This window comes from Phalaenopsis equestris, unplaced genomic scaffold (assembly GCF_001263595.1).
Source record: "Phalaenopsis equestris unplaced genomic scaffold, ASM126359v1 Scaffold000107, whole genome shotgun sequence".
NCBI classification, from domain to species: domain Eukaryota; kingdom Viridiplantae; phylum Streptophyta; class Magnoliopsida; order Asparagales; family Orchidaceae; genus Phalaenopsis; species Phalaenopsis equestris.
The window spans coordinates 5,485,191-5,499,405 of NW_018164549.1; the positions used below are offsets into that span (position 1 = coordinate 5,485,191).

Sequence of the window (14,215 nt, forward strand, 5' to 3'; positions counted from 1 at the left end):
AATCGACCAAGAGAATTCATGACCATCTACTTGAGCTTCTATATTACTCTCTCATGTTACCATATTATTGCAAACATATTCAAGCAAAATTTATTGTGTTATTTTCTTCTTAAACACGAGTTAATACCCCTTTTCAGAGATTGAATGTAGCATATGTTGTATTTTCTAGTTGTTATCAATGATTTGTTTTGTTTTTTTTTTCCATTGCACTATGTATTTTGTTCTCACGAATAACGATCTTTCGATTGTGTGAATACAGATTAATAGCACTGGAGTTCTATACAAAATCAAGAGGTGGAAGACAAACACATCATGAGTACAACACCACAATGAATAGACCGTAGGTTAAAAATAAATGTGGTGAACCCTTGCAGTCCTAATTGATAACCTAAAAATATTAACTTTTTTCTCGCATTGAATTTATCAGTGAGAGGTAGCTAGGTTGTGCGAGAGAGAGAAAAAAATCCTAAGCTTGCGAGAGCGAGAAAGAAACTACATTGATCAAAGCATAATATTATTTAACTAAATGAACTCTTGTGTTGATTTTAAACTAATCTAACTAACACATGTAAAATCTAACCCCTGGAACTCTCTCGACCTGATTTACTCCAAATAAACCCTTCTGTTGTCATAGTCTTTCTTTCACTTGTAATTTAGGTTTGATTGTTGCATGCCACGATCAAGCTGATGACAATCCATCGATTAAATTGATTAGTTTATTCCGGGATTTGAGGGGAGAAAATGGAGGAGCTGGCTTAGTTTACTCCGCGAGTTCTACATGGTATGTGGGATTGCAAGACTAGTCCCTTCTTATAATGATTTATAACCGGCAATCGCAAATAGACAGTTCTTTTGTAGTGTCGAGATCCATGGTGATGTATGAATAATCATCAAACTAATAAGTAGAAAGGGATATTATCTATAATGTTTAAAAAGAGGACCAAATTCAAACAAAAATTGAATTTTTATAAGAATCAGATTAACCAGTCACAGACATATATATGCACAAAATTTCAACAAAAAACGCAAACTTTTCACGGTGAGACAATATAAAATTAAGGAAAAATACAAATCCAACAGACTAGCAATGCTCTTTCAGTCACAGCTCACAAAAATGAGAACAAGCATGGAGAAGAAACAATGTACTGCTGCTTGGTAGCTTTCTTCATCAGCTTAGCAATGCAGCACTATTTTCCCCTACACATTACTCAAGAAAATTGTGTAGTTATAATCAAATGATTGAGCATGTATTTTAATCAAATTGGAGTGACTGAAGTTGCAGATTAAAAAAAAGACAATATCTCATATCAAACTTACCTTGGAAGGAAGAACAAACAAGCTTCATATATATATATATATATATATCTCTACATGCGAATCTCTACATGCGACACATATATATATCTCTACATGCGACACTACCATCTTTGCAAATTTTATACTTCGCAAGCTGGAACCATGGCGATGCCGGCCTGCTACTTGGGATTGCTTTTTTTCTTTAGAATGCTACCAAGTTTCAGTAGCAAGGCCTTCTTTTTCTTTTGTTGTTGTTGTCGCTGCTTGTCTGGCGAAGCATTATCACCAGTCTTTGTTTTCTCTCCATTGACATGATCAAGGTGGTTGTTGATTACAATCTTTGGATCAATGTCATCATCTACTGATTCAGTATTGTCCTCCCTCACAGAAGAAAGTTGCTTATCACTGCTGTTATCTCCTTCACAAAGCTTGACCTCCATCCTTACAGGCACCTCTTCCTCAACATTTCCATGGCCATTATGATTTTCATCAGTTTTACCATTGGCATTATCAATCTCCACTACAGTGGTATCCTTTTTGAGCATTTCCTCCTTGTTAAAAGGAGCTCTTGATTCTTCTGTCTTGGATTCAGAAATTTTCTCTGGCATGGCTTCTGCGGACATTGGCGGTAAATCAAATTCTAAAAGTTCCCTGTTTTCTCCATGTTCTTCATTTTCGTGACTATTACTGGTTGTTAACTCAGTAAGCCTTTCAGAAAGCTCTTTAATTTTTTCTGAAGCAGCAGCATCACGGATGCGGAGTTCATCATTCTCCTGAGTTATGTTCTGAAGTTCATTCTCTTTATCAAGCAACCTTTCTTTCAAGTTCGAAGTCTCAGCCATCATTTCTTCCATGGAATTTTTAGTTGAAATTAATTCTGCTTCAACTAGCCTCATTTGATCCACAAGCTTACTCGCCTCTTTCTCTGCTAATTTTGCTTCATCCTTCTGTTTCTCTAGTGACTCTACCGCATTGTCTTTCTGTAGTTTAATTGAAGCAATTTCTTTCTCTGATTTTTGAATGACAGAAATTAGACTATGCTCCTTCAGATCCCATTCAAGTCTCAATTCCTTTGCTTCTGCTTCAGATTTCTCAACCATCTTTTTGAGACAAATAATCTCATATTTCGCTTCATCAAGAATATGCTCATATTTTTCCTGTTCATTTTTTAGGGCTGTTTTTAATTGCTCTGCCTCAGCAGAGGCAATATCAAGCTGGCCTTGTTTAATCAAAAGCCTTTCTTGAGCGTCCTTGGTTTCAATAGAGAATTCATGCAATGCAGAAGCCAAGCTTTCCATAGCTTTCTTAGCTTTTCCTGATTCCTCTTTAGTGATCTCCAGCTCAACTGCAAGCTTGGTATTTTCCTGGGTAAGGTTTTCCACATTCAAACATGCAATTTTTTCATTGTTCAAGGCGTGTTCCTTCTCCTCCTCCACCTTTTGGATTTCAAACTTTAAAACTTCAGCTTTCTTCTCAAAATCCAAGACTTCCTGCATTGCCAATTCAAGTTTTTGATCAGATTCTTTGAGATCTTCCTTATACGTGGCTAACTCAAGCTCCAAAGCCTCAACCTTGGCATTGAGAGAGTTCATTTCAGATTTGGCATCATTACACACAACCTCCGTTTCCTCTAGCTGCTTTATGACTGAAGCAAGATAATGCTTCAGCTCACTTTCAGACCGATTGGCTTCCTCCAGCTGAAATTGTAAAAGCTCTACCTTCTTCTTCTGCTCATCCACGAGACTAAGTGCATTCGATTCAGACATCTTTGCATCAAATAACTGAACCTTGAGCACTTCAACTAATGCTTCAGCATCAACCAACTTCTCCTCAGCAGCTTTTGCCTTTCCAAGTTCATGTTTCAAAACTTCAGCCTCATAATCAAACTTATTGATAATCTCTGCCGTCTCCTTTGAATGGCTTTCAAACATGGAGTCGAGCAAGGAGTTGAGACGGCTGATTTCTGCAGAGAGCGCTTCCACCTTCCCTACATGGACCTCAGCAATCTTCATGGCATCTTCAGCATGACCTAATGCAGAGTTCTTTGCCTCAGTGGTCATCAACAGTTCTTGCTTCACCATCTGAAGTTCCTGTGTTGCAGAAACCAGCGCTGCAACATCAACAGCATGTTGGCTTCTGACATGCCCAAACTCTTCCTGCCATTCTTCTTCCCTCTTCTGAGCAGCTTCAATGGCCGATTGCTCCACTTCATCAGCACGGAATTTGTCAAGCTCAGAACTCTCTTCCGCAAGCTTCTGAGAAAGGAGAGCATCCTCAAGCTTCTCATTTGCCTCCTCAACCGCCTTTTTGGTTTCTATCAGTTCTTCAAGAGCTCGAGCTTTCTCCTTCTCCTCAAAAGCCAATTTTTCCTTCACCATCTTGAGATCTTCCTGTGCAAGAGTAAGCTGTGTCTGGAGCTCCGATTCCTTCAATGTCCGTGGTTGCTTCTGTGAATTAGAAATTACCTGAGCACAGTAACATGGATCAACAAAACCTCTGCAAAAGTTGGGGCTTTGCTTACATCAGGAGGGGTGCTGATCCGGGGCAAGCGGTGATCAGCGGTAGACTTCGAATTAACCGATCCCGGCGACCGTTCGACTGAAGTACGCAGTTTTTGCTGCGGAGAAGGCGAATTAGGATCCACCTTGGCAGATCCCAGCCTCCCATTTTTGCTAACCCTAGGGGTTGCTGGTGTGCTTTTGTTGATGGACCTAGGGGTTGCTGGTATGCTTTTGTTGCTGGACGAATCTGACATGCTAGATCTTCGCAATATCAACGTATCAGGTTCCATACATGCCCAGATTTAAATCAAACGACACTCCCAGCATCAATCCAAAAAATTAAAAATAAAAAACACATTTTATCCCATTTGGAATATCCAGTAAAGAGATCAAACAAATGCAACAAGTACCCAAACCAAAATCAATGACAAAAAAAAAAAAAAAAAAAAAAAAAAAAAATCTCTTGAATCAACGCAAACCTAAACATCATCGCTGCCATAAATTAAACGCAAAGCATACCAACAGAAACAAAAATCAAAGCACATTTCGTTAAACAAACAAAGAAATCGAAGAGCAACCATAACGAATTATCACCAGATCCGGAGAAAAGAATAATCTTACTTGGACTTTGATGAGAGCATTGTTTCTCCTTCGATCGGGACCAGCCTGTCGCACAAGAAGCCGTCGCTGTGGCTGGTAGAGAAAGTGCGAGAGCTCACAAAGCAAAGCAGCAATTCCTCAGAATTGACACACTAACGTAGAAAAGAAGAGAAGGTATGCTGTCAAATTGCAGGCTCCACGATCCACCACCATGGCGAGAGCCTGTACAAGCAGAAATACAATAGCCATTGTAGCCTCAGCTTCTCTCTGCCCCTGTGATCGTTCTTTTCCAGAAGAGGGTAGGAGGAGAAAAAGGTTTACAGACTGGCGAATATAGCCTCACTTTTTAATAAAGCGGGAGCAGTAGCAGGGCTTATTTGCATAATCCCCCGCATCATTCGTCTCTTTTACAGAAAAGCCCCTGATGCTCATCGGTTCTGTTAATTATTTATTCTTGTCGAGAAAACTGAAAACATATGGAAGATAAAAAGGACTTTCAGCTGAGTGGATATCATATTGTGGTCAATAATATTTGATTTATTTTTATTTATTTAAAAACGTTACAATAATAACCTCGCCGGGTCATTAAAGCCAATAGAAAACTTCAGGTTAAATCAAGTCACTGTCTAATATCTATTTAATGATTAACAGAATTTCGTCCATATTAATATTATCATAAAAAGGAGTAAATTTTGTCCAATCAAATTATTTCCCTCTTACAAATAGGGCTGTTAAAACGGCTCGTTGTTTGTGAAGAGCTCGTGTTCGACTCGTTCGCTAAGTTAACGAGCCGAATACGAACGACACAAATCACAAATAAATATTTGTTCGTTCGTGTTCGACTCATTTTGACTCAAAATACTACTAATCAATTATATATATATTTTTTTGGTGAGTTGTATTTTTAAAAAATATAACATACTACAGTGCTACAAAGATTTATAAGCAATTATAAGAATTAATTAAGAAACTAGAATAAAAAATATTAATTTAGATTCAAATGATAATTTAAATCTTGCCCCAATCCTTAACATCTTATCACTACATGATTAGGGTTGTCAAAAAGATTCTTTGTTCATGAACGGTTTGCATTTCGCTAAGCAAACGAACAGAACACAAACACACTTTTTGAGCTCGAAATATAAAAAATACATTAAATATATAAAATATACATTATGAACACATTTACACCCCTACTTGCAAAATCATATATAAAACCACAACAAAAATCAAATCTAAATTAATTTAGTTTTTTTAATATATAATGTTTAAAAAATATATTTAATTTATTTATAGTGGGAGAACAGAAGTTTGTGATTAAAGTAATAATACTGACCAGTGGAAATAAAACTAGGTAGGAAAATTAAAGTTTTCTATAATTAGTATAATGCATACAATACACATAAAAAAGACAAATCTAAATTATTTTTATATGAATTAATTTAATATAATTTGTATTACTATTTGAATGACGCACTTTTTGCTCTCATAGAGAGGAGAAAATATTCTGGACAGCCAACCTCCGGTCGCCACGCCGCCAGGCACCTCATCGACGGACGATATGGCTGTCGATGGTTAGTCTTCTGGATGTGCCGACAACCGAACGAAATATTTTTTCCCACAGAGAGACATACAAATATAATCTGTGGATAATAATACAAATAGCGAACAAATAAGTGATTATATTTTATTCAATAATCATTCTTGAAGAGTGCCATTCATATTAATGTGGCATAAAAACTAGATCGAAACAAATCAGTGGTGGTGGACTAACATGACTAGAGGTAAACGAGTTGAATTTGAGCAAGTTCAGATGGCTTGTGAACATGTTTGTGTTAGACTTTAAGCTCAACCCGAGTTGGCTTTGAACTCTTACTAAATTATGATCTTCGAATGTAAAATGTAATCAACTTAAAACAACTAAAAATTTTAAGCTAATAATAATAAACTTAAATACTTAATTATTTCTTACAATTAATATTAATAATATAGCAAGAAATAATTCAATTCACAAACCTCTTAACTTTTGGGATGAATGATCTTTGCTTTTGCATTTTAAAGAGCCGTTCTAAACTTCTAACATCAAATTTATAGATGTGGGACTATGGGCTCAAATCTTAGAAGAGGCAATGCGTGGACGTAGAGCTGTTGGCTCCTCATTAACGAACATCTCTTGTTCAGCTTAAAAATTTGTTCGTGTTTGATTCATTTGTGAAATAAACGAGTCAAACATTCACACAAATTTTGGGCTCAGTTTATAAACAAACTGAACACGAGCAAATATTTATTGAATCATGTTAGATATATTAAGCCTCGAAATAAATAAATAATTAAAAGTTAAATATTATAATATGATCTACTTAATAAAAAACTTTAAATTTAAAATGTATTAAATCCTTTTAAATTGAATTTTTAATCTAAAAAAATATATAATTTTAATCCCAACCAAAATAATTTCATCTAAAATCTGAAATTTTAATAAAATAATAAATACATAAACCTACTGTCTCTCTTCATTTTTTTCCTCTTTATTTCGACTTCCTGAGAGCTCTCGTCTGATCGTCTCTCATTGTGGAGTGTGTGGTTGTGCAATTGTGTCATATTCATCGTGACGGTAGAACATCATAAAAGAGCAAAATCTTTCCAGGGTTTCTCGTGTTTGTCTCCTCCTAACTCATATCTTTCGATTAAGAGCTGAGATCGGAGGCTTACTAGGTTTTGTGTCCTTCAATCTTGCTTCATCTAGATTTTATCCTTCTTTCTCTCTTCTTTAGTCTTTAATCTGTTCTAACCGTTGTTCTGGATTCAAGATTTTTAACTTTTGAAGCTCAAATACCGATTGATCGACTTTGTGAGTTATCTGGTGAATTCATTAGCTCATTCCTATCTAGGTATGGGTAGCTCTAAATAATTTAGTTTTTGGCATGATTTATAAAGTGAGAACACTGCACGTTGCCATTGATATTGGATTGCTTTTTAGGTTTATGAGAACTCACCACTAAGGCTTTGTAGCAGATATTGAAAAACCTTCTCATTATGGTTAAGAGAAAGCAAATTTACCATTTTGGTTTCTTCTCCTTCGTGTAATAAGAAAATTTTAGATATTTATTTATAGAGCTCTAAGTTACCTGAGAATTTAGAAGTTATAAAGATACGTGAGATTATTTATGGTAGCAAATAAAAAAAATATATTTAGCTACTGTGATTCAATGGATAATTTTCTTTGACTGCTGTTAAATATGGTTAATAAGGTAATATTAGATGGAAATTAATGAATACAATTATTGATCTTTGACAATCAATAGCATTTTTCTTATATCAAAAAATAGCTTTAATACTTGGTTTGAATTTGTCATGTTTATATTGTCATTTAAGATAGAATCTATTATCCTAATTGCATCGAACTCTGTCCATCATCACTCCATCCCAATATGAGGGGTTTAAGAATCGTGCTACCAAACAATGTTTGATATAATGATTGAGCTCATATATACATGTTTCAATGCCGTTCTTGACTTGCTTTTAATTAAGAGAAATATATATTCATGCCAGACAATTATTATGTGTTTACAGATCTAACACTTAAACTTTCATATTTACATTTACATACGATTCTTATGTCAAGGATTTGAACGTTATGCATGTAACTATTAAAGTTTAGGTGTTAGATATGTAAATAAATAAAAAACTACATACAATCTTTTTGCTTTTTTGAACTTATTATGTTTAGCATGTGGATTTGATTTATGAATAGTTAAAGATGTTGGTTTGCACTTATCCGGAAGAATAAATGCACACCAAGTGTCCCCTAACTTTCAGTCGTGTTATGGTTTGTGGTACAATAATGTTCGGACTTCAAAAGTAGTTATGAACAATCTATCCTTTCTATTTTGATCCAAGGACTATTGCTCTCATGATGTTGAGAGTTTCAAGCTTATGCAATATTTTACCACAAACATAAGTTTCACTTTTGCATGATTCAATCTCTGAAGTGTGGTTGGTGTTCTAAATTTTTTCAATTTTTTGTACCAGGTGCAAGAATATTTGATGTTTTATTGGTGTATCAAGTGTTGGGCGGATCTTAAAATGCAAGGAATGATTTATTTAATTTTTTTATTTAGTGTGGTGCAATGTCAAATTTAGATCTTTCTCAAACTATTTCATCTGCTAGCAATGAAAATTTGAATGTTGTTTCAAGAGATTTGGATGTAATAGTTAGGCGGATCTTAAAATGTGGTCGGTGTTCTAAATTTTTTCAATTTTTTGTACTAGAAGCAAGAAAACTTGATGTTTTATTGGTGTATTAAGTGTTAGGCGGATCATAAATTTCACTTTTGCATGATTCAGTCTCTGAACTGTGGTCGGTGTTCTAAATTTTTTCAATTTTTTGTATCAGAAGCAAGAATGTTTGATGTTTTATTGGTGTATTAAGTGTTGGGCGGATCTTAAAATGCAAGGAATGATTTATTTAATTTTTTTATTTAGTGTGTTGCAATGTCAAATTTAGATCTTTCTCAAACTGTTTCATCTGCTAGCAATGAAAATTTGAATGTTGTTTCAAGAGATTTGGATGTAATAGTTGTTGAAACAAATGATGTTGAAGCTGTTGCTAAGAAAACAAGAAAGATGGAATCCTCAGTTTGGGAGTATTTTGTTGAGACAATATTCACAACCAAAGGAGTTGCAAACCCTTTTCAGCAATGCATATGATGTCGTATTAAATTTCATAAATTTAAGATTTACACTACTTCATGATTACTTAGGCATGTCAAAGGTTGTGAAAAAATCAAAACAAAGAACAAGCACGTGGATTCATTAGATAAAAGACGAAAAATCCTTAATTTGTTGCATCATAATGCTAGTGTAGATATTAAGATTTCTATTATTCATGACCCAATGAACTATGATCAGCTTCGAAGTAGAGAAATAATTGTCATAATGATAATCGTGCATGAATACCCATTCATGATGGTTGAGCATTTGTGATTCAACATCTTGTTGAAATCTTTGAACCTCAATTATGAGAGTGCTTTCTAGAAATACAATTAAAAATGATGGTACGAAAGTCTGTGATATTGAAAAAGAGAAGCTGCGAATAATTCTCAAGGATGTACATAGAGTTTCTTTAACTTCTGGTTGTTCAATTTCAAATCAAACAGTTGGTTTTGTGTGTCTAACTCTTCATTATATTGATGATTCATAGAAATTATAAAAAAAATCATTCATTTTATTGAATTCGAATCATCTCATAGTGGTACTTGTATTTATGATGCTATATTTGTTTGTTTACTTGATTACAATCTCCAAGATAAGGCGTCCCCCATAACCTTTGATAATGTCACTAATAATGATGTTGTCGCTAGCTCTCGTAGAGCTAATTTTCAGTCGAGAAGTAAGCTGCATTTACAGGGTTTTGTCTTCCACGTTAGATGTTGTGCATCTATATTAAATATTATGATTCAAACAAGCTTGAAAGAGGTTCAAAGCATAATTCATCAAATATGAGGGTCTATCAAATATCCAAATAAGTCACCAAAGAAACTTCACAAGTTTGTTGAGGTCTCTAAATAATTAAGGATTTCAACCACTAAGAGATTATCTATTGATGTGCCTACAAGATTGAACTCGATCTATTTAATGCTTGAATTTGTTTTTTCTTATAGAATTGTTTTTAGTGAATATGCAACATGTGATTAACAATTACAAATGGTTGTCATCTGATACAGACTGATAGAATTCTGAAAAAATAAGAAAGTTTCTTGTCATTTCTTATAGTGTAACAAAAGTTATTTCTTGCTCTTCATACCCAACATCCAATATTTTCTTGCCAATTGTTATGCATTTGAAGTTGTTAATGGAGGATCTTCTTCTTCCTATGATTATATTAAAGGAATGTCCCTTACAATAAAAATTAATTTTGATAAATATTGGGGGAGTGTAATCTTCTTTTGTCTGTGGAGGTTGTGTTAGTCCCTCAACTAAGATTTAAGTTTTTTTTTTTATTATATGTTTCAAAAAATATACTCATCCATTGACCTCCACTCAAAAATTCAAGAGGTTGAATATATTTTTTTGAATATATATAATGAATATACAATTAATTTTGTAAGCTCTAGTACATCAAATTTTAGCAAATCTTTGAATTTTCAAAGTGACTTATCTTTTCCACAAAATTTTGATTGTATGCTTGAATTCACGGATCTTGTGGTTTCATCGGGGTCTACTAAAATCAGATTTACGGATATATCTTGAGGAGAATTTATTTTTGGTTAATAATGATCAATTTGATATTCTTGAGTGGTGAAATTGAACACTCTCAAATATCCATATTTATCCCAAATGTCTAAAGATATTTTACTCTAATAACAATTGTGACTTAGAGTCTTCTTTTAGTGCGGGTGGGAGAGTTCTTGATGACTATAGCATTTCATTGTCTGTCAATGCATTTATATGTGCATCTAGTTGGATTAGAGCTTCTAAACTTAGTTTGAAGATGCCCTTGGTTATATATTTTATTATTAATTTTTTAAAATTCTGTTTAATTTAGTCGTTATATATTTCTATATATTTTTTCTCTAAATAAATAGGAAGCGATGATAGAAGAGGAACACCATGCTATAAATTTACTAGAGTGATCGTATGGATGGCTCAAGGATGTGACCATGAAATATTTTCTTTAATTTTGGATGCTTGATCATGACACTTTTTAGAATTCAATTTCTCATTATTTGATGTATGAATAATATATTGATGTGGGAGATTTGTTTATCAATGGCATGGTAGAATAGCCATTGATGTTAAGCTTAATTCTGGATTTATATGTTCGTTTTGGCCATTGAGAGAAGGATCTTTTGCTGGTTTGATTGCAGTTTGTCGGGTGGAATTGGCATGTGCTGGTTATGCTTCTCTTTTGCTTTACCATATGAAATTTGGTTTGAAATCAATATATGTTAGGCTTAATTTTAGATTTATATGTATTTTCTTAGCTATGTGAATTCCAAAAATGCATGATGATTCAACCAAGCTAGGAAATATTCTTTTCATCATTAGGAGGGAAACATCATGATTTAATTCAGGTAAGTTTTGAACTTTTATTTTCTCTCTTCCCCTTGTTTTTGTTAGTAGTTTTTGTGAAACACAGTGAAATCTTTTTTATATTGATATACTTATTGTTGGATGGTGAAAGTTTTTAAAGTCATTTGGCTGTTGGAATTTGAAAATATACAAGTGACTTCTAAACATTTTTGTTTAATGTTAGATGGTGGAAGGCTTGAAGTTTTCAAGGTATTTTATTTATTATTGGATGGTAGAATCATTCCCACTTACTTCTAAAGAGGTGCAAGTGTTAAGTATTATTCTTCTAGCTTACATTATTTATATTTCTATGAGAAAATGCAATATCTTATTCTCAGTTGTGACCTTATCATTTATTTTTTTCTCTTTGTGACATATGCTTAAGTGTTACTTTTCTAGCTTTCTTTATTTGCAAGATTTACATACATTCCACTAAATTACTATATATTTACAGGCATCTGACAATTTTTTTGTTTGGAAGATTTACAAATGCACCACTAAAGTCCTATGGATCTACAAGCTTTTTGCATTTTCAATTTGGAAGATTTACATATATACCAATATCATTAGTGAGCCCATGAAAAGCGTTGATCCTTTCAGCAGAAAATTCGACCTGCTTACCTCTCACCAAGATGTGATCTTCAACAATTTTAGATCACCAAACCATAAATTGCACAAAAAGAGAAAAAATTGAGTGTTTTTTTTTTGTGTTTGAGATGTAAATGTGCTATAAATTGGTCTGCTGTAATTTTTTGTTGATGTTTTAAATGTGTAAAATTTTGTAATTATCATTATTTTTGATGAAGCAATATATTTTTTATGTAATATTTGTTCATTTGTGATGTGTGATTATAAATTTGTATTTTTTTTTTTTTGCTTATTTCAAAAAATAAGAATTACCAATTTTAATGATGTAATACATTTTTATAAATATTTGCTCATTTGTCAATTTACATATTTGATGTTGTAAACATATTATTTCTCTCAAATGTTTAAATGAATAATAATATCTTTCTCCTAAAAATCTTTTTTAAACAAAGATTTTTTAATGCAATATTTAAAATTTTAATATTTAAGATAAATTTTTATCGAGCCTAATTCGAGCCAAACACGAGCTGAACACAAACAACAAAAAAATTAACGAGCTGAACATAAACAGTGTTTATGAGCAGATTTGAACACGAGCCAAACACGAACAATAATATTTTTTTAATGAGTTGAGTATGAGCTCGCTAGCTCCACTCTTTTATGCACCCCTACATGGAAGGAAAGAGGTGGAAGTATTTTCTAGGGACATTGATATGGATACAAGCTAATTCTATATATTTACACAGCTAACAGCTAAATTCAATGATGGGGCATGGATTTAGCGCAGGGACATTTACATACGTACCACCCTTTTATGTATTTACATATCAAACACGTGGGAGAATTTACATACGTACCACCCAATTTTGATGTATTTAGTAAATCTAACACGAAAATACAGAAATTGGGCGGGACGGGATTTGAAAAATTTTAAGAAAATTTACATACTTATCACCCAATTCTTATGTATTTACCTATATAACACCTAATTTTTATTTTTTTATATTCATACAAAGTGAATTTGTATGTCATAAAAGATACTATGATTTCAAGTTTTACATATTATTTATTTATTATTTAAATAATTTGAGCCCAAATGAGCCGAATACAATCAAGCAAAAGCTTGTTTATGTTAACTCGTTTATAAATCGAGCTCAAAAACTCTTTTCGTGTTTGGCTCATTTTTTTAACAAAAGATTCAATAACGAACAACTTAGGGCCGATCAAAAGTTATTTGTGAATAACGAGCTTTTTTGACACCTAGATGTAACTGAGCAAATACCACTCATTTTAAAAAAAAATATTAATATAGACTATATTTCAAATATATAAAAATTCAAGAATTTAAATATAAATTATTAAAATTATTTCAAAATTATATATATATATAAATTGTACATTATTTTTATCATTCAATTTTCTCTCTTTCATAATAATCAAGCTAACTTGTTAGCCAACTTGAACTCATAGAGTTAGGCTCGAGCTCGAATTTTATTAATTAATCAAGCTCAAGCTCAGGCAAGGTGTAAGAATTGAAAACTTTTTCTTTCCTTTTCATTTTCCTCCCGTCAAACAATTTTTTTCTTTCCCTTCTGTCGATTCCTTACCGATTTGGACTTCTTTCCTTTTCTCCCGTGGTTCATTCATTTTCTCCTTCCCTCTCTCACCTGTCGCTTTCCTGAATACTCTATTGCACCGAATCCACTCCCTATAACTCGAGGCTGAAGGATAGGGAGCTATCCACGCCTCATCCCGTTCGCCCTCCCCCGCCTTCTTCTGTTCTGATCCCTTGTCGAGCTCTCTTTCTCTCTCAAAGTTTCGCCCAAAAACCATCGTGTTTGTAACTGAACCCTTGCGACACCATCACGATTAAATCTAGAGGAGAAAACAACGATAGGATCTTAGGCGTGCAGAGATCACCATAATTTACCTCATCCTTTCGTTCGCCCTATCAGCAACCTGTTAGTACTTTTCATTTGTGATTCAATTTTATGACCCAAATACTTTACGCATATAATGATCAAGATTTTTGAATTTGTGATTTTTTCATACTCATCCATAAGAGATAAGCATACTTGTATTCATGATTGTAGAATAGGTCTGTGAAGATTGAGTCTCTCTCTCTAATCCTCTGAAACTTTTTGTACTTTTTGGTG

At 33.3% G+C, this 14,215-nt stretch overlaps 1 protein-coding gene and 1 long non-coding RNA gene across 2 annotated transcripts; one reads left to right on the plus strand and one right to left on the minus strand.

The window, feature by feature from the left end:
- Positions 1-1,400: 1,400 nt before the first annotated feature.
- Positions 1,401-4,698, minus strand: LOC110020775 (WEB family protein At3g02930, chloroplastic-like). The gene is made up of 3 exons (XM_020718993.1): positions 4,419-4,698; positions 3,818-4,058; positions 1,401-3,743 (listed from the first exon to the last, which is right to left on the minus strand). Exons 1-3 carry the CDS (start codon positions 4,436-4,438, stop codon positions 1,476-1,478), a joined length of 2,529 nt encoding a protein of 842 aa, XP_020574652.1. The 5' UTR covers positions 4,439-4,698; the 3' UTR covers positions 1,401-1,475.
- A 2,239-nt stretch (positions 4,699-6,937) lies between these two features.
- LOC110020650 lies at positions 6,938-12,244 on the plus strand. The gene is made up of 3 exons (XR_002293545.1): positions 6,938-7,112; positions 7,208-7,288; positions 11,926-12,244. It is a non-coding gene; the product is annotated as an uncharacterized LOC110020650 (long non-coding RNA).
- Positions 12,245-14,215: the final 1,971 nt, after the last annotated feature.